The sequence below is a fragment of the Equus quagga genome, chromosome 3, assembly GCF_021613505.1.
Source record: "Equus quagga isolate Etosha38 chromosome 3, UCLA_HA_Equagga_1.0, whole genome shotgun sequence".
Lineage (NCBI taxonomy): Eukaryota > Metazoa > Chordata > Mammalia > Perissodactyla > Equidae > Equus > Equus quagga.
Window position 1 is genome coordinate 149,825,262 of NC_060269.1, and position 18,399 is coordinate 149,843,660.

The 18,399-nt window shown below is 51.6% G+C and overlaps 1 protein-coding gene across 1 annotated transcript in view; it reads right to left on the minus strand.

Annotated features, from left to right (window-relative positions):
* Window positions 1-18,399, minus strand: part of CRMP1 (collapsin response mediator protein 1) — a 75,209-nt gene that overhangs the window by 8,804 nt on the left and 48,006 nt on the right. Inside the window, exons 7-12 of the mRNA XM_046655660.1 lie at window positions 14,458-14,526; window positions 12,939-13,059; window positions 11,393-11,549; window positions 9,186-9,327; window positions 8,254-8,424; window positions 1,751-1,930 (exon numbers count right to left, since the gene is read on the minus strand). Coding sequence (XP_046511616.1) covers window positions 1,751-1,930; window positions 8,254-8,424; window positions 9,186-9,327; window positions 11,393-11,549; window positions 12,939-13,059; window positions 14,458-14,526 — 840 coding nt within the window. The remainder of the gene's footprint in view (window positions 1-1,750; window positions 1,931-8,253; window positions 8,425-9,185; window positions 9,328-11,392; window positions 11,550-12,938; window positions 13,060-14,457; window positions 14,527-18,399) is intronic.

Sequence of the window (18,399 nt, forward strand, 5' to 3'; positions counted from 1 at the left end):
GGTGAGCTCAGAGATGGACAGATGAGCTTGGAGATGGACAGGTGAGCTCAGAGATGGCCAAGGAGTGTGGGCGTCTGCCCCAGGCCCTGGGAGGACAGCATGTGTCCAGGGACGTGTGCAGTTTCCACTGTGAGTCAGCGACAGTGCCCCAACCACAGCCTTGGGCTCCCTCCTCCTCTGCAGCAGGGGATCCCATTTTTAGCACCAAATCAAGGTCCCCACACATCATGGTGACAGCCCTCCCTCTGTCCCCAGGGGCCCTGCTCCCCTGACTGCCTGGGTCTGGCTGGCTTTTTGTCCCACTCCTCTCCGTACCTGCTTCCTGCACCTCTGGGGTTCCCCTTGAAGCACCTCAGTTCTAACCCCATCCTGTCTCCCCACCTCCTAGTGCCCTTCCATGACCTCCTCTGAGCTCAGCTCAGGCAGAGACAGGTTCTCTCCCTCACCTGGCCTGGCTCCTGGCCTCTGCCCCGAGGGATGCGGGGAGGGAGCACCTTGTGCTGGGGGATCCAGGCTTCTCACTGCTGCAAATGATGGCCTGGCACTGGGGTCAGGCCCCGCTGCTTACAGACCCGACTGTTAACCACAGGGCTCAGGGTCAAACCGCCCTGGAGGGAATGAAGCCAGCCAAGGAGCGTTTCTGTCCCCTCGGTGGGTGTCCCAGCCAGGAATTTACGAGTCCATTTTCTCTCAGCAGCCTGCTGTGGTCACTCAGCCACCTTGGCTATCCCTAGCCATGTCTTGCCTCTGACTTGCCTATTCTGCATGTCTGTCCTGTCCCCATCTGATGCATAACATCTGTGCAACTTGGTATCTTTGACCTGGGGTGCTACATCTTATGGGAGATGGAAAGGGACCACAGACAGACACAGAGCATCGTAATGTGGGCCTGGGAGTCTGGGAATGCCAGGAGGTCTCTGGACTTTTCCATCGGAATTGGTGGGACCATACACAGGTGGGCACGTGTGCATGCACACACGTTCATATATACATATATGCATGCACACACACACATATGCATGCACACACACGCATGCACACACACGCAAGCCGGCCTTTCTGGCAAACATCAGCCATTTAGTGTGGAAAGTAGGTTGTCGTGGTGACGGGAGGGACTCGCTTAGGGAAGACGATGGACCACAGTGGGAGTTTATCGAGAGCGTGAGGAAGCCTCCTCCTCTGAGCTGGACTGGAGACGGGACTGAGCCTGCTCCACGCCCTCTGATCGGACCTCGAGTCCGTGCTAAGACTCTTCAAGGTGAAGAGGAAGGAAAGGCGTGGCACGGAAAGGGAGGGCGGGGAAGGAGAAAAGGGGGCAGATCTGAAGGGCGTCTACATGCAGTTCTGCCATCCTCGAGCTTGTTTATCTTTACCCAAAGGGCAATGCCTAAGGGTTCCAGAGCTTTCCCAGCCTTGTGATGCTGGCCAGTCCACTGCTTCGAGCACCAGGGATCCGATCTGCAGGAGGGTCACGACACCTCAAAGAGGAGGTGATGAAGAACCCAGATGATGCAGGACGCACACCCCGAAGCAGCTCGGTCAGCGTTACTCTCGCCACCCCTCCCATCCTCACGTGTGCACACCTCTCTACAGTTTACAAAGCCCAGGACCTCCATGGTCCAGCCTGGATCTCACTCCAGCCTGAGACGCAGGCAGGGCCGCATCCCTCCTCCTTGGACACATGAGGACCGGGAGGGTCACGTGCCTATGACATCTGTTAACTGCCCACGACAACCCCTGGCCCACGCACCTTGCTCCTGATCCTGACGCGCTGGTAGAGGTACTCCGGGAAGGGCTTCCGCGGGATGAAGCGGCCCATGCCCTTGTTGACGTTGATGTTGCCATCCTCAAAGACGATCTTGCCCTGGCTGATGACCACCAGCGGGGAGCCGTGGCACTCCATGCCTTCGAAGATGTTGTACTCCACAGCCTGCACGGCAGGACCACAGCTGTACCTCGCTAGGCTTTCTGCACAAGCCACATCATTCCTAACCGCGACCCTGCTTACCGTCATTTCACAGGCCTTTTCCAAGGTGTTTCTCTCTGAAGGCACCTTGTTCAGGACTGTGTAATATTCCATTTTATGCTCTTTCATTTGCAGGTCCAACCCCCTGCTGTCAGGCATTTAGGTCAAGGGGGTTTTATGTCATCAAACCAATATTGTCTGAGGTGTCATGAATGTGAAGGGGGCCCTGGAGTCAGGCAACATGGCTGCTCAGTCTATAATGGACATTTTTGTGTTTTAAAAAAAATATTTTTAGTCTAGTTTTCTGAAATTTAGTTACTGGGTCAGAGGTTATGAGCTTTTTAAGGCACTCATGCAGACTAACAAATTATCTCCAAAGGCATCAGACCAACAGACACTCCACGGGCAACAGGGAGAGAAACCCTTCCTGACTTTGTGTCTATGACGTCCCCTCCAGTGCCGGCTAAGGCCATTTTTATTGTTCATTCCCTTTTTTTGCTAATTTGAAAGACAAAACATGTCCTTAAAAATAAGCATTCCTTTTGTTTCTCCTAAAGTAAATATAACCAACACTAGCCAACTGCTTTTTACTTTTTATTTTTAAGCTAGGTCTTGTATATGGTAAAAAAAAAAATAAACAGAACAAAAGATGTTTGATTTTTTAAAAAGTAGGTCTCTCGTCTGCCTCAGAGAGAAAACTGCCTGGAGCAGATTCTTCTGTGGCCCAGAGACTTCCTGTGCGTGAATAATCATCACACACACTACGAGCCCCGACACGGGCAGTTTGCACCGTAACGTCTCTCCTTACCGTGGCGGTGGCTCCAGCTCAGCACACGCACGTGGTTCAAAGCACTTTTAACATTCTTTAAACCGCCGTCGTGATTCCGTTACAGGGTCTACTGCCACTCATTTATCCAGTTCCCAGGGACAAACAATTGGTCATTTCCCTGCTTTCGCTAAAAATCATCCTGAAACGCACTTGTGTATGTCCACGCCGTGATGTGTGGACGTCTTTCTGGATGTGGAGTTTGGGGCCAAAGAGTAAATGGATTTTAACTTTGAGAGATGTGGCCCCCCCAAAAGGAGGCACCAGTCTCCAGTCCCAAGAAAACCCTAGGAGCTCGCCTGCTGCCCACAGTCTGACACACCCGCGTCCTGTTAAAGCCCCGCGCTCTGTCACTGGCACAGGTGAAAAATGGCATCTTACCGCTGTGATTTATATTTGGTTCGTGTAAGTGAGATTGGGTCTGTTTTTGTTTTGTTTTTTGTTTTTGAGGAAGATTAGCCCTGAGCTAACATCTGCCAATCCTCCTCTTTTTGCTGAGGAAGACTGGCCCTGAGCTAACATCCGTCCCCATCTTCCTCTACTTCATATGTGGGACGCCTGCCACAGCATGGCTTGACAAGTGGTGTGTAGGTCCACACCCGGGATCTGAACCAGTGAACCCCGGGCTGCCGAAGTGGAGCTTCCAAACTTAACCACTGCTCCACAGGGACGGCCCCTGGGTTTGTTTTTAAATGAATGTAAACCATCTGTATATTTCTTCTTGGTAACTGTTTGCATTTTTGCACACTGTTCTATTTATTTAGTTCTTGGTATCTTTCTTAGCGTTCTCCAAGGATACAGTCAACGTTAAGGAATTTATACCTGCGTTTGCCCTATGTGTTGTAAACACTTGCTCTGTCTGTCCTGTGCCTTTTGATCTCATCTAAGGTAATAATTAGTATTAATTTTTGCCATCCAGAGGAGTTTTTTTGTTTAATTCGTATGTAGTCAATGGTCAAACAGACTAATTTTCTAAGTTTTGTGTCTAGCTTAGAAATGTCTTCTGCTCTTCAAAATTATCATTTTTAAAAGTGAGTTTTACTCTAGTCCTTTCATAACTTCATTTTATTTCAATTTCCAATTCCTTTTGAATTTGGTTTGTGGTAAAGAGTGTGGCAGAGGTCTCGCCCCACGAGCGGGTGTCCTCGCACAGTTGCTTGGGTGGCTCTCTTTGTCCACCTGATTGTAACCGTCTCCTTTATCATAAACCAAACCCTCTGACGTGGGCGTCTCTTCCCTGCTCTCCACTCCCCACACCCAGGCCAGACTGTCTCACCCCCTGCAGCTTCACAGTATGTCTAATAACCGGGATGGTTAGCGCTCCCTCCCTAGTTTTCTCTTTTTTCCCAAATATTCTCACACTTACCACATGGGAACTCTGCTTTTCTAGTTAAAGAAAACAATTCCGTTGAATTTTATGATGAAATTACGTCAACTTTATAGATTCAATTAGGAAGAATTGATAGGCTCACCCTATTGAATCTTTTTAGTGTAAAACACTTTGCATTTGTTTTCGCATTTGTTTTTGTTGCTGTTAGAAACAGGATTTTGATTCCCATTGTTTTTCAAAGTGCTTTTTATTATTTCGTATAAAAGTTATGCCTCTTTATATTGGTTTGTAGTCAGTCAATGGATTCTCTTGTTGATTTTGATGGTTTAGGAGTGTCGTCGGGGGTCAGGGGAACCATCAGACCTTCCACCAACAGCTGCTAACACGGCACTGGGCTCTGAGTCTGCAGCGGCCTCCCAGGACCAGGCAGACAGGCTGCTCTCAGCTTTAACGTGTCCTAAACTAATTCCTTGAGTCACCCTGAAGTGACCCTGCCAGGTAGTAATTTATAATTCTGCTGGAGCCCAAAGGGGTGAATGCTGAAACATGGAGCAAGAAGCCAGTCACTTCCCTACAGTCGGAACTGGCCAGCCCCACACAGACAGCCCAGGGGGTGTGTCTCTCTTCTTGGTGGAAGGACACGACGCGCGGTATTCCTCAAGTGGGGAATTCTTACGAGGCTCGGGTTGTATTACCCACAGATGTCACATTCTGTGTTTCACAACTACACAGAGTTTTAAAAGTTAATTGTTTCATTTCTTAAAGGTAATAGATGAACAAGGTAAAAATTCAAACAGTGCAAAAGACCGTGATAAAACAACCATTGTCATATCATCTCTCCCATCCGTGAGCCTGGTTCCCTAGTCTCCCTCCCCGGAAGCAACGAGTGCTCCTTGCCTCTTTCACATCCTATAAAGGATGGCCTGACAGCGATGGGTGGATAAACACAGTGTATGTTTCCATCAGGAATGGACAGATGTGGTCGTCCGTGCAATGGAATATGGTCCAGCCACGACAAGCGCTGAACTGCTGACACACCCCAGAGCGTGGATGAGCCTCAAAATCATGATGCTCGGTGAAAGAAGCCAGACACAGAGGGCCACGTGCTGGGTGATCCCGTGTGTGTGCTGTGTCCAGGATAAACAAATCCAGAGAGAAAGAAAGGAGGTTTGGGATGGACGGGGCTGGGGAAGGAGGGGTGCGGCTGACTGCTAGCGGGTTTTGGGCTTCTTTCTGGGGAACGAAAATGTTCTGAAACTAGTAGTGGTGATTGTACACCCTTCTGAATATACTAAAAACCACCGCACTGGACATTTTAAAATGGTGAAATTTATGGTATGTGAATTATATCTCAATATAAGGAGTTAAACCAGGTATGCTATAGATACACAAACATGTATGTATATGTACAGCATAGCACTTAGAGGCAAATATGTTTTCCACTAAGACAGGAAAGGAAAAAAGTTGTGTTCTTTCCCCAGAAAAAGAGATTTAAAGTTTTGATCACTGATCAATATATAAGAAATGATCTCTTTTTACGTGTTAAAGAAAAGTAATTTTTTTTTGAGGAAGATTAACCCTGAGCTAACATCTGCCACCAATCCTCCTCTTTTTGCTGAGGAAGACTGGCCCTGAGCTAACATTCATGCCCATCTTCCTCCATTTTATATGTGAGATGCCTGCCACAGCATGGCTTGCCAAGCAGTGCCATGTCCACACCCAGGATCTGAGCTGGCGAACCCCGGGCCGCCGAAGCGGAACGTGCGCACTTAACCACTGCGCCACCAGGCCAGCCTGAAAAGTAATGTCTTTAAAACTTAAATAAAACCACCCTTAATACGGCATTTTTTCAATCCCTGCTCTGAGAAATGTTAGTCTCCTGCACTGTGTGAATGGCATCACTTGGACAGGGGAAATGGAACAGATGAAAATCCTTTGGCCAGACTGTCTCGCGGTGTCCTGAATTGTCCTCTGGTGGCTATGAAAAGAACTCAATTCTGGCTCAGCGGGAGGATGCTGCTTCAAGTTTAAGCAACCTGAAACAATCACCTCCCACATGGGTCACCTCAGGCACAGGACTTATTATTATGGGTTGAATTATGTCCCCAAAAAAGACATGTTAATGTCTTAACCCCCAGCACTCCAGAATGTGACCTTATTTGGAGTTAGGGTCATTGCAGATGTAACTAGTCAAGATGAGGTCACACTGGAGTAGGGTGAACCCTGAATCTGATGACTGGTGCCCTTGTAAGAAGAGGAGAGGACACAGGGAGAAGGCCAGACGTTGGGCGACGCATCAACAAGCCCAGGAACATCAAGGAGGGCCGGTGACGCCAGAAGCTCGGAGAGAGGCAAGGAACGATTCTCCTCGAGGCTTCGGGGGAGTGTGGCCCTGCCAACACCTTGATCTCAGACTGCCGGCCTCCAGAACCGTGAGAAAATAAATTTCTGTTGTTCTAAGCCCCCAGTTTGTGGTCCTTTGTTATGCAGCCGCAGGGCACTAACACACTTCTCTCTCTGTTCTTATTTATTAATAACAATATACCTAATGTAGAAGGTTACTGTGAGCATTAAGTGAGATGACACATGGAAAATGCTAAGCATAAAGTATACAAAACGCTATTTAGCTGGACTATGAAAATAATTGGACTCCCCACTCCTGAGCACAGAACCCGCACATGACCTGATCGTGCACTGAAATCATAAGAGACGGCCCTCTGCGCGTGCCCGCTCAGCCTCCTTGCCCTGCCCCTCTCCCTTTCGGGTCCTCGGCCTGAGGCCCTTTAATAGCTGGTCCAGGCTGCACCCTCCTCTCTGGACTGTGCTCACCTTGTGAGCCAAGGGCCAGCCGGAAGCCGCACGGCGGTGGTGGCGCCCTCCCTCCCACCTGCAAGACCTTCTCAAACGTTCTCTCACCAGGACACCTTCCCCGACACCACAAGGGAGCGAGTGCCTCTCCTGCGTTCCCAGACTCGACACTGTGTGCACACACATGACCGCATTCGTGGTAGTTAAGATGGAATCGTGTGCCTGCTGGGCGGTCAGTGTGGAGAACGGCGCGCACCTTTCTCCAGGGGGGGCAACCTCAGGCCTGTTTCCTCCTGACCCTGTTCCCAGGGATGGGGGCAAGGGAAGCCAACGTGTCACTAGGGACTGGTTATTGTAAGCATGACCCCTGGGTGGTGAGCAGGACAAGACCCCTGCGTGCGCATGCCGTGCCTCTTGTTGCCAAGCAGGGACCTGCGGGCCACACTCATGAGCTGCTACGAGGGGTTCTTATTACTTTCTTATGAGACTTCCTTGTGCTCGGGGTCCTGTCCCCACACGTGTGGTCTCGCCCCTAGTGACCCCTGGGCGGGCTGGGAAATGGCAGCCGTGGGGCTGGGAGGACTCCCACCACAGGGCGATGCTGTGTGCACACGCTCTGCCTTCCAGCCCATCTCCTGTAACAGCCTTTAGTGAGCCAGGGACCAGGCTGTGGCCTCTTGTGTCTGTGAGCGTGGACGTTAACCTGGGCCCAAGATCACTGCTGGTCATGTGGAGCGGGTTTGAAGCCAGCCCTTAAGGAGGGAGAGATGGCTTATGTCTCTGCTTCCTCAGGTTTCCTGGATGAGTGAAGAAGTCCAGGGCATGTGAAACACAGAGCGTGGAGATAACCCAACCACAGGCCTGGGGCTGCAGCATGGGAGGGCGGGCACCCCGGGGTGTGCTAAACACAGCGAACTCAAGGTCCAACCCTTTCCTCTGCCGGCTGCAAGCAGTGGACCACAACACGGTAGGAGGTTCCTGACATGTCAGATCAAACCCCTTGCTGCCTCATAACTAAATGGGAGAGAGAGTCTTGGACCTAATACCTGCTGTCTCTGAGCCAGAGAATGCAAGCATCTGTGGGCAGGCGCTACTGAGAGGAGAGAGACACTCACTCAAGAGCATAATGGCAGCTTAGCTGAGGCGGCCCAAACCCCATCTCTCCAACCAGAGGAGAAATCTGAACGACTGAGTCATCCAGGTATCAGATCACATCCTGGCTGGAAATGTCCTAAATCATTTTTAACCAGAGGCTTCTAAAATTATTGCAAAGCAAGAATCGCTCCCCTAAACCAGGAGTGTCACAGATAAACCAGGACTCACCGACTTGTGACTCTTCGCTGTTATGGTTTTCACCTTGTCGGGGTCCCAGATGACCACGTCAGCGTCCGAGCCCACGGCAATCCGCCCTTTTCTGGGGTAGAGGTTGAAGATCTTGGCTGCGTTGGTGCTGGTGACAGCGACAAACTGGTTCTCATCCATTTTGCCGGTAGCCTGAAGGCAAGATCCGCTGATGAGAAGAGCATCCCAGAATAGGGCCAGAGGGCTGACGGGCACCAATCTAAACTGCCACTGGAGTCCTTGCAAGGAGTCTGGAATTTTCTCCTCTCCCAGCTGAAGACAGGCCATCCTGAAAGAGCACCGGGAGCCTGGCCTCGTCGGAACAGAAACTGAATTAACTGCTCAGAGGTGTGCTGACCTTTGCACAGCCGCCACTGTGGCCTCTCGTCGGTTTCACTGGGCCCACGTTTAATAGGAAATAAAAACCTTTGGTTTCAAGTCAGTGATCAGAGTGGGACCTGGGGCTTCCCTATGCAACAGGATCCTCTGTACCCCCTTCAACCCCCAACCCAAAACACACACACACCACACACACATGCTCACACTCACACAGACACACACACGTATACACACACACACAAGTACACTCACACACACACATGCTCACACACACACAGTTTACAAAGTCATCTTTATAGGAACTGCAATGCAGTTAAAAACAAGACATTTTTTTCATCCTTAAAGAGTAAAGGACAGCTGTCACATTTGCAAACGCGGAGGCCGCCACAGAACTTGTGCGACTCTCTTAAGAGTCACACCTGTCCTCGTGTGCCCCCCTGGTGCGTTCTGCTCCTGTCTTGAAGTAAGAAATGAAGGAGGTTTAATTACCAGCAGTGCATAATACACTGGCTTTTGATAGGCCAGGTGGGGTGCTTCTAGAATGTTCTTGTGGGGAGAGACGGGGTGCCCCTTACCACTGCCTTGTCCCAGACGACGGTCATCCGCTCCTCGATCCCGTTCACGCCCTCAGGGATCAGGGTGAAGTTATCCTTGCCGACCGCCTTCTGGGCAGTGCTGTAGGGACAGTGGCCACTGCCCGTGACCTGCAGGTCTCCACTGGCAGGACGAAAACAAGGTGGGGTACAGACCTGAGCTCATATTGAACGGCAAACCCCAACTTCAGACACCCAATGCAGACTGTGAACCCAAATCCCTGGAGAGATTCCGGGGAGAGGATTTGGGGGCACATCATGGGCGTCAGTGAGTGACGTCAGAAGGCCCTTTGGCCTTTGGTGTCTTGTTAAAAACTAGAAAGAGCCCTGGGCATCAGAGAAGGTTCTGTGTCAGTGCGGGCTCAGCGTGGTCTGGGTGAGGCTCCCCAGGTGGACTCCTCTTCCTCACCTGGAAGCCCGGGGACCGACCGGAAGAGGGGCCAGGCTCCCCTGCCCTCAGATGCTCAGATCCCTGGATAGCGAGCTCTGCTCTTTACCTCCTGGAACACCCACGTGCCCCAGGATGCTGTGGGCAGGGCCTCTCTGTGCTGAGAAACGAGCTGGGAGAGCAGAAGCTGCTGGAGGCCAACGGGGTGACTCTACTCCGTGCATCTCCTGGAATATCCCTGAGCAGCCTCACTCTGATGAGATCTGGCTTTGCAAATCTAACTGCCTGCTGTTAAAGCCTGGCTCTGCCACCTCCTGTCTGGGCAAGTCGATCCTCTTTCCTTCATGTGTAAAACGGAGGAGAATGGACCCTTCCATCCAGGATCATCAGGAGGACCAAATGAGCTACTTCCGGGACTCACCCAGCACAGCAGGCAGCAAAAATGCTAACTCCCTTCCTCTCTCTCCTCCATTCTCTGCCTCTTCTCTTTACAATTGAGTGCATTGTGAATTTTACCTCAACGTTTGAAAAAAGAAGAAAAAGAATTGAGTGCAGCCCATGAATGAATGGATGGATGGATGGCTAAATGAATGAATGAATGAATATATAAATAAGTGAGTAAAATGCACAGCTCCAGCGCATGCCCACGTGTCTCACAATCAGGCGTTCATGCTGGAAGGGCGCTCACATCCCCGGCCTCATGCTTCTGCAAGTTCACCGAGTTCACCAAGGCTGTTGGTGTGAGACTTGGCTGGTGTCTGTGTGCTGTGCTTACATGACAAAATGCTATTCATTTGTTGTAGCAAAGTGACACAACTTCCCTGGGTTTGCTTTTTCGTCCCTCTGGCTTTGGAGAGAAGACACCCCATGGCTCTATGACAAGCCCTGGACTGGGCGTCTGAGCCCGTGAATGAGGGGAGTGCTATGCTGTGCTCATCCGTGCAGGAGAGCCAGCCTCCAATCGGAGCCCCAGGGCACATTAGCGATCATCCAGATGTACGGAAATGTATTTAGATGGGATATTCACTCATCTAGCCAACAAGGGTGTGCTGCAGACTTCCTGCCTGGCATGATTTTAGGCCATGGGGATGCATCTATGAACGGAAAGAGACAACATTCCTGCGTTCATGAGCTGACATTTGAGTGAGGGATGGGGAGTCAGGGACACACAGCATGTCATGGGAAGGAGTGTGGGGACTGAAATCCAGCGAGGGGGGGCGAGGAGCGCTGGGGAAGACTGCGGCCGCCATTTCAAAGAGAGTGTGCAGGAATCTCTCATTGAGAAGGAATCTCCCAGCAAAGGTCTGGAGGCGGCAAAGGAGCAAACACATGATGTCCAAGAAAAGAGAGTGTGAGGCAGGGGCATGCAGCAGAGCAGAGCCCAGGGCCCCTTAGCGAACCCCGAATTCCAGGCCTTTCACCTACGCCGTCCCATAACCGGCTCTGTGGTAGGTACTATATTCTCCACATTGTGCCAATGAGTAAACTGAGGCAGAGACATTACAGGTTATGTGACACAGCCAATTCGTGGTTGAGGCGGGATTTGAATCCTGGTCTCTTATTCCTGATCCTGGGCAATTCCCAACACACCACATGGCACGGCACACGGGAGGTGGTCCAGAAATGTGAATGGAACAGTGACTGGACAGACCCTCAGGTCCCCGAAGGCCTGTTGTAAATGGTCTGCAGCTTTGTCCTCCCAGAGCCCCCAGCCCACGGCCTCGTCCACAAGTGCGTCTACACCAGCCCGGTTTCCTGCCCTCAGCCCTCAGCCCCAAAGGCCCCGCCCTCCGGCTCTCACCAGGCCAGCAGGGAGGTCAAGTGGTCCGGCGTGGTGGGGTCTGGGCTCAGCGGAGGGGAGGTCACGAAGGCCGCAGCCTTGGCCCAGTTCTTGCTCCAGTAGTGGGTGCCGTCGGTCCCCAGGCTGGCAGCGATGGGCTCACCAAAAACAAGCGGCCCTTGGGGGCAGACACAAACACGCGTGGTTAAGAGCAAATGGTCTCCCGTGAGAGATGCTGACACACAAAAGTACAGGATCTCAGAGGCTGGAGAATGGGACTGGCCAAAGGCGACAAGTCATCTATCCTTCTCCCAGGTTTCACCACACATACCCCGGAGACCCCTGGCCACGGGGTACAGTTAGGCGTCGATTAATGATGGGGACACATCCTGAGAAATGTGTCATTAAGCAATTTCATCGTTGTTGAGCATCATAGTGTACTTACACAAACTTGCACAAACCTAGATGGCATAGCCTACTGCACACGTGGGCTCAGTGGCACTGATCTCATGGGACCACTGTTGTCTACACGGCCTGTCGTTGACCCAAATGTCGTTATGAGGCATGCAACCGCACTCAGCCCCCAGCTGACCTGCTCGCCAGGCTTTGGATTCTTACTGCTTTTAGTATTTGGATATAAACATTATGCCCTTTTATGTGTAAACTGAGGCACAGAGACATGATCTGTGTCTTAGTTTGGGTTCTACCAGAAGCAGAACTTCAAATAAGGAATCGAGTTCAAGTGTTACACGTGGGAGGTGATTCCAGGACACACTGGCTGGGGTTTGAGGAAGTGACACAAGGGAGAGAAAGAAGCCAAGAAAAGGTGAGTTGTCACCGAGTCTCAGCCATGGGCACCTGCAGGTCAGTGCCGCTGGGACCTCTGGGAGACTGTGGGGCCGCAGAGCTGTCCCACCCCTTGGCGAGGGAGCCGCTGATCTGTGCATCCACCGACCCACTGCTTCCCGAGCCATCACTTTCCAGAAATCCCAGCTTGCTCTCCAGGGAGGGGGCCAGACATGCTGCTGCCAGAAGGAAAGCCCACGGGCAGAGTCTCCAGGAAGACTCTTCCCAGGCAGGGACACATGCCAGGGGGATATGGGCTGACAGCACTGCAGCCTTTCCCTGAGGCCGCCCTGCTGGGCAGCCCCAGAAAGAGGGCGGGCGGGACCCCAGAGCTGACACAGCCCCGCCTCCGTCGCTAACTTGATGTGAAAACCCCAGGAGAGAACTTGAAAATGCATGTTCTCATCTGACCCCACAAGGTGAGGTCTTACCCTAACTACAAATGAGGAAACTGAGGCTCAGACACAACTTACCCAAGGTCGCACAGCGGGCACATGGCACCCCAGGAGTCAAACCTAAAACCACCCGGACATTTTGTGTTCTGCCCGCCATCCCATCTCCCTTCTCAAAATGTGCTGGGGGTCCCTGGGGCTCAGGCTGCCAGCAACTGGCCGATGTCTCTGTGCTGGGCGCGGGCCCCATCAGTGAACTTGAACCTGGTAGACACCTTCTTCCTCAGGACCCAGCTGCCCTGCAGGAGACTGGGCACTGGGCTGCGTACCTTTCTTCCTGGCCAGGGTGATGATGTCAGCTGCACTCTTGCTCATCACCTTGGTGATGTACACGGGGCAGTTGATCCGGCCCGCGATGGTGATGGCCCGGAACACGGCCTCGGCCTCCAGCTGGGGACACGGCAAATATACAGGTCACAGGAGGGAGGGGCGGGGGCACCACCCACCCTGAGTTCCCCGGGCTCTCCCTGAATCAGCGTCCTTTAATTTTCCTTAATTAAATGTGGTCAGAGGGAAATCTACTGCATCAAAAGAGGAAAACATGGTAGATTTAAAAAACGAAGAAAAAGTTAAGTCAAAGTGTCTTTGGCTAGAGGGTTGGAAGGCAGAATTATGTTGTTATGCTCTCCTGGAAGCATTCTGCACAGCCTGGTGGAAGATCCCTTCCCTCGAGGAGACAGACTAGGCAGAACTAGGCATCAACAGGCACCAGCACTGTCCCAATATTTATAAAACGCCTGACGTCCGTGAACGCCCGTGTCCCACAGGTATCCTCCATTCGTTCATTCCATAACCACGTGAAAATGCCTGCTGTCTGGTTTGCTCTCTGCCCCTCCAACCAGTGCTTCTTGAACAAAAGGACCGGCTATGTTTTGTATTGTTTTCTTTTTCATTTCCAGGCTAGCGATGCCCCAAAGGTGGTCCTCCTGCTGGTGACTGGCACACAGCCCGAGCTGCAGGCCACACGCTCCGCGAGTCCCACTCTGCTCTCCAGGTGAACCCCCTGCTCACACGCCTGGGCGCAGCAGCAATGTCCACGTGCTACAGAGGTTTGGGAACATGGTCTCCAGGTCTGTCCCGGCCTCAGCAGGGAGCAGGGACGCAGCTTGTGGGCCGTGGAGCTCACATGTGGAGCACTGGGCTAAGTCAAGGGCCCCCCGGGGTAAGGAGCTTAGCTACTCATGTGCTGTGTCCTGAGTCCAGCACAGGGCCAGGCCCAGAGCGGAGGTCTGGGGAGACTGTTGGTTTGATGAAGACATCAGAAAAGAGCCTCAACTCAGAGAATGGCTTCTAGGGCACCCATCTCTTTCAAGCCCAGTCTGCTTGCCTTCCTCTGCGCCCCTCTCACACACTCACACACACACACTCAAACCCTACCACTCCGGGGGTAATTTGTCCACTCTCAAGTCTTAGAACACAGTGGGCAGCATGCAGGGAACAGCTGTTCTGATGGCATGAGGCCTGGGACATGTGCCTCCACTTTCCTATCATCCAACAGGAAAGTCCTGGGTAAGGATCCTCATCCAGAGTGGACACTGAGGTGTCTGCGGGGCCTTGGTGTGAAGGTCCTGGGCCCTGGCAGAAGCAGAGTCTCTGCTCGGCTCCTCTGATTGACCTGTAGCCCCCAGGGCTCCCGAGTCAGAGGGCAGACCCCAGGGAGAGCCACATGTGCTGGGATGCTGGTGTAGGGGCTGGGATGGAGACAGGGGAACAGCTGGGCCGTCCAGCTGGAACAGCGTCGGGTGAGCTCTCGGCGACATCCACCTCACCCTGGGGAAGGTCCTTTACCTCCTCAGGTCTGCTCAGAGCGTGGCCCTCGGGACCCGTGATGCCCATCTCTAAGATCCGCTTTTGTTCCTACGAGACAAGAACAATGACTGCAGAATGTCAGAGCTGGAGGAGGCCCATCTTCCCACGCCCTGGTTAGCCAGAGGGAGCAGCTGGGGCCGGGAGGGGGAGTGGTTTGCACGGGGTCTGCCTCGGGCTGGGGGTGACCCGGTGCTTCTCTGCTCCCTCCGCTCCGCCTGTCCGCCTCCCCCTTTGCAACCCGGATATCTACATCCACAGCTGCTCTCTATTCAATCCCCGGGACCAGAGAGAGGAAGCAGGGTGATGAGAAATGAGCCTCAAAGACCAGCCACCGCCCTCCAGCCTCCAGGTCTCTGCTGTAGGGCTCTCCTTCGGGGAGAAAAAGGGAGTTTGGGTATTGCATGGATGTGGAAATCAAAGAGCCCCAAACTGGGAGTCCAGCTCCAGAACTGACCATCTTGTGACTCTGGCCAAGCTGGCCAAGCTCTTGGAGCCTCAGTCTTCTCTTCTCTACAATGGGAACAACAGCGCCTGCATCCCAGAGTTACTATCCTGAATCAACGGGGTAGCGTATGTAAAACACTTGCACAATACCTGGTGGATAGTAAAAGTCATTCACTGGCAGCCAGCTCTCATGACCTCTCCTGGGGTTCCCTCTTGCTGGTGCCTGTCTTTCTAGCAGGAAACCTCCACCGCAAGCTCACCACGTAACCTGGAAATGGTCCCCTGAGCTAACGGCCCAGATTCAAATCCATTTGCTCTGAGGTTTTCTCTCCCTAAGAACACTTTAATATCCCAAAAATATTTTTTTGCGTGGCCCAGATGTCAGCTGTGCTGCTGCTGATTTTAACTTCTGCAGTTTCTATATCATTGTTCTCGGACACGTCCCTACCGTGCACCCCGGGCCCTACCAACGAAAAACCTCACCATCTCCACTGTGCATCTCTGGTTATTAAGCCTGAGTTTATTATAGGAACATAAACTGGAAACAGTTTCAAAGTCTAACAGCTGGGGCGGATTTAAGTAAACAATGGAATAATTCCAGCTATTAAAGACAGTGTTTACAAGGCACTTTTCTAAACTGTTTATAAGAAGATTTTATGATATGGAGAGATCCCTATGCAAGATTGTTTAAATGTCAGAGGCTATTTCTGTTGGAAGGAAGGCAGGAAGGGAGGATGGAAGATGACACAATGGGAGGAAAACACAGATCACAAAAAGAATAGAGTGGAGTTTCTAGTTAAAGATCATGGGCTGAGCGCACACATTATTTTCGCTCTGTTCTGAAATTCCACTAAAGTGACAGAAAAGATACACAAGAACCAAGAGAATACAGAGAAGACAACAGGTGAAAAATTCTGGAAGCTGGAAAGCAGCTGTACAACAGGTAACAGATTTACTGGAGTGAGAAAGCCAAATCTTGAGTTGGCAGTGAAGAAAGCTAAGAAGACCCCGATGAAAGCTTAAGAACTGAGGGCTCCAAACTTCTCTCTCCCGCACGGGTGGTGGGAATAGGAGGTGGTACATTCTGGAAGACCGTTCAGCAGCAGCTGCTAAAGCTGAACGCACACATGCCCACCACCAGTAATTCCACTCTTCAGCACAGGCTGACAGAAATGCAAACATACGGTTAACGAAAGACTGAACAAGAATGTTCACAGAAGCTTTATACACAACAGCCCCAAATCTGAAACAATCCAAAATACCCATCAATTGGAGAATAAACTGTGACATACTCGGCAGTGGAATTCTATACTGCAATGAAAAAGAAAAAACTATCGCTTCACGTAACAATAGGGACGAACCTCACAGACCTAGTACTGAACAAAACAAGACAGACACATACATACTGTATGGTTTATGAAGTTCAAAACCAGGAAAAATTAAGATATGTGCAGTAGACAACTTCTAAGAGGCCCCAATGAGCCCTCCTCCTGGTTTTCCTGTCCTTGTGTCATCCCCACCCCTTGCACGTGGGCTGGACCTAGCACCCTGCTCCTAATGAGCAGAACACGACAAAAGAGATGGGATGTCACTTCTGAGATTAGGTCACAAAAAGACTCTGGCTTCCATCTTGCTCACCCTCTCACTCTCTCATCTGTTCTCTTGGAAGGAAGTCAGCTGCCCTCTTGGAGCTGCCCACATGGCAAGGAAGCAATGGGGCCTCTGGCCAACAGCCAGCAAAGAACAGAGGCCATTAGTCTGATAGCTTGCAAGAAACTGAATTCTGAAAACAACCACCTGGGTGAGGCTGGCAGTGAGTCCTGCCCCCACCCAGCCTTGAGATGCATCCTGCCTGACACCTTCACTGCAGCCTGTGAGAGACCGTGGGCCAGGGGACCCAGCTAAGCCACACCTGGACTCCTGACCCATGGGACCACGAGACAGTAAACATTTATTGTTTTAAGATGCTAAGTTGTGTGGTAATTTGTTATGCAGCCACAGATAACCAATACAGATTATGGTACCCAGAAGTCGGGTGTTACCATACCAATTATTGAAAACATGGGGCTGGTTTTGGAACCAGGCAGTGAGGAGAGGCTGGAAGAATTTCACGGAGCATGTTGGAGGAAGCCTAAACTAGCCTTGGATGGACAGTTAGCAGAAATACGGATTTTGAAGGCTCAAAAGGAAATGGGGGGCATGCCATTGGAAGCTGGAGCCTGCTATGTAGTAGCAGGAAGCTCGGCAACACTGCCACCTATGGTTATGTGGCCAGCAGGATGCAGCCCCAGTGAACTGGGGGATGCAGCTGAGGAGACTTCCCAGCAAACTCTTGAAGGTTCTGCCTCGTTTCTTCTTACTGCTTATAGTAAAATGTGAGAGGGGAGGGATAATTGAGGGAAGGAACGTGAAACAAAAAGGAACCAGGACGTGACGGTTTTGAAAATTCTCAGCCTCTCCAAAGAGTAAAACATAGTAAAAAGTAAGAAGTGGCTCTGAGCAAACCTCAAATCCAGGCCATTGCCAGAGGAACTGTAGTCTAGTGATAAAATGAAGGGTGTGACACCCAACCTTTCGTCAAGAACTCGGAAAGACAGAGTGGTGCCTCCAAGCATCATTTAGTCCCCCCAAAAAAGGCCCTTAAAGAGACTGAAGGTGTCCCCATAGATGCTCTCAAGCAAGGGCTCAAGGGCTCGTCCCTCAGCTCTCGGGCAGGGTGCAGGAGGGCTTACCTGGAAGAAATCTGTGAGGGTCTTTCGTCTAATGGAGTGAACCCCAATGAGAGTCACAGGAGGCCCCCAAAGGTTTTGGGAGAATTACCTTAGCAAAACACTGGACTGAACGGGACAAAGACATACAAAACGGAAGGAGGCATTTGGGCCCCCCAAATTCTACTGGGCAGGCTGAGAAAACTACTCAGCTGCAAGCACATGCTACCTTTCATGAAAGAGGATGGATGACTCGGAGGATGGAACCAAGAGCCCAGAAAGTGGAGCCAAGAGCCATGGAGAATTATTCTTAGGCATCAAGACCTAATCACAGAACTGTCAACATTTGTCCGAATGGGATTCAGAACTGCTGTGGACGAATGGATCCGGTGCCTGCCATTCTCCCTTTCTGAATAGGAACGCCCACACCACCACTGTGCTGTCTGTTGAGTGTGCAGAGGGCAGATGACTTGCCTCATTAACTTCACAGGCATACAGACTGTAGGGACCACATGCGAGGAGCCTCGCCCACGCCTAGACCTGACAGGTGATTCCAGACTTTCCCACTGCAATGAGATGAGAACTTGGAGGACCCTGGAAGGGGACGAATGTGTTCTGCATGTGAGAGGGACGCCAATCATTGGGGCCCAGAGGACAGACTGGCAGACAACCTCTGACATGGCTCCCAGGGATCCTCACTTCCTGGCAGGCACACCCTTGTCCAACCCCTTCTTTCCAGCAGTGGGCTGGACGTAGGGACTTGCTCCCA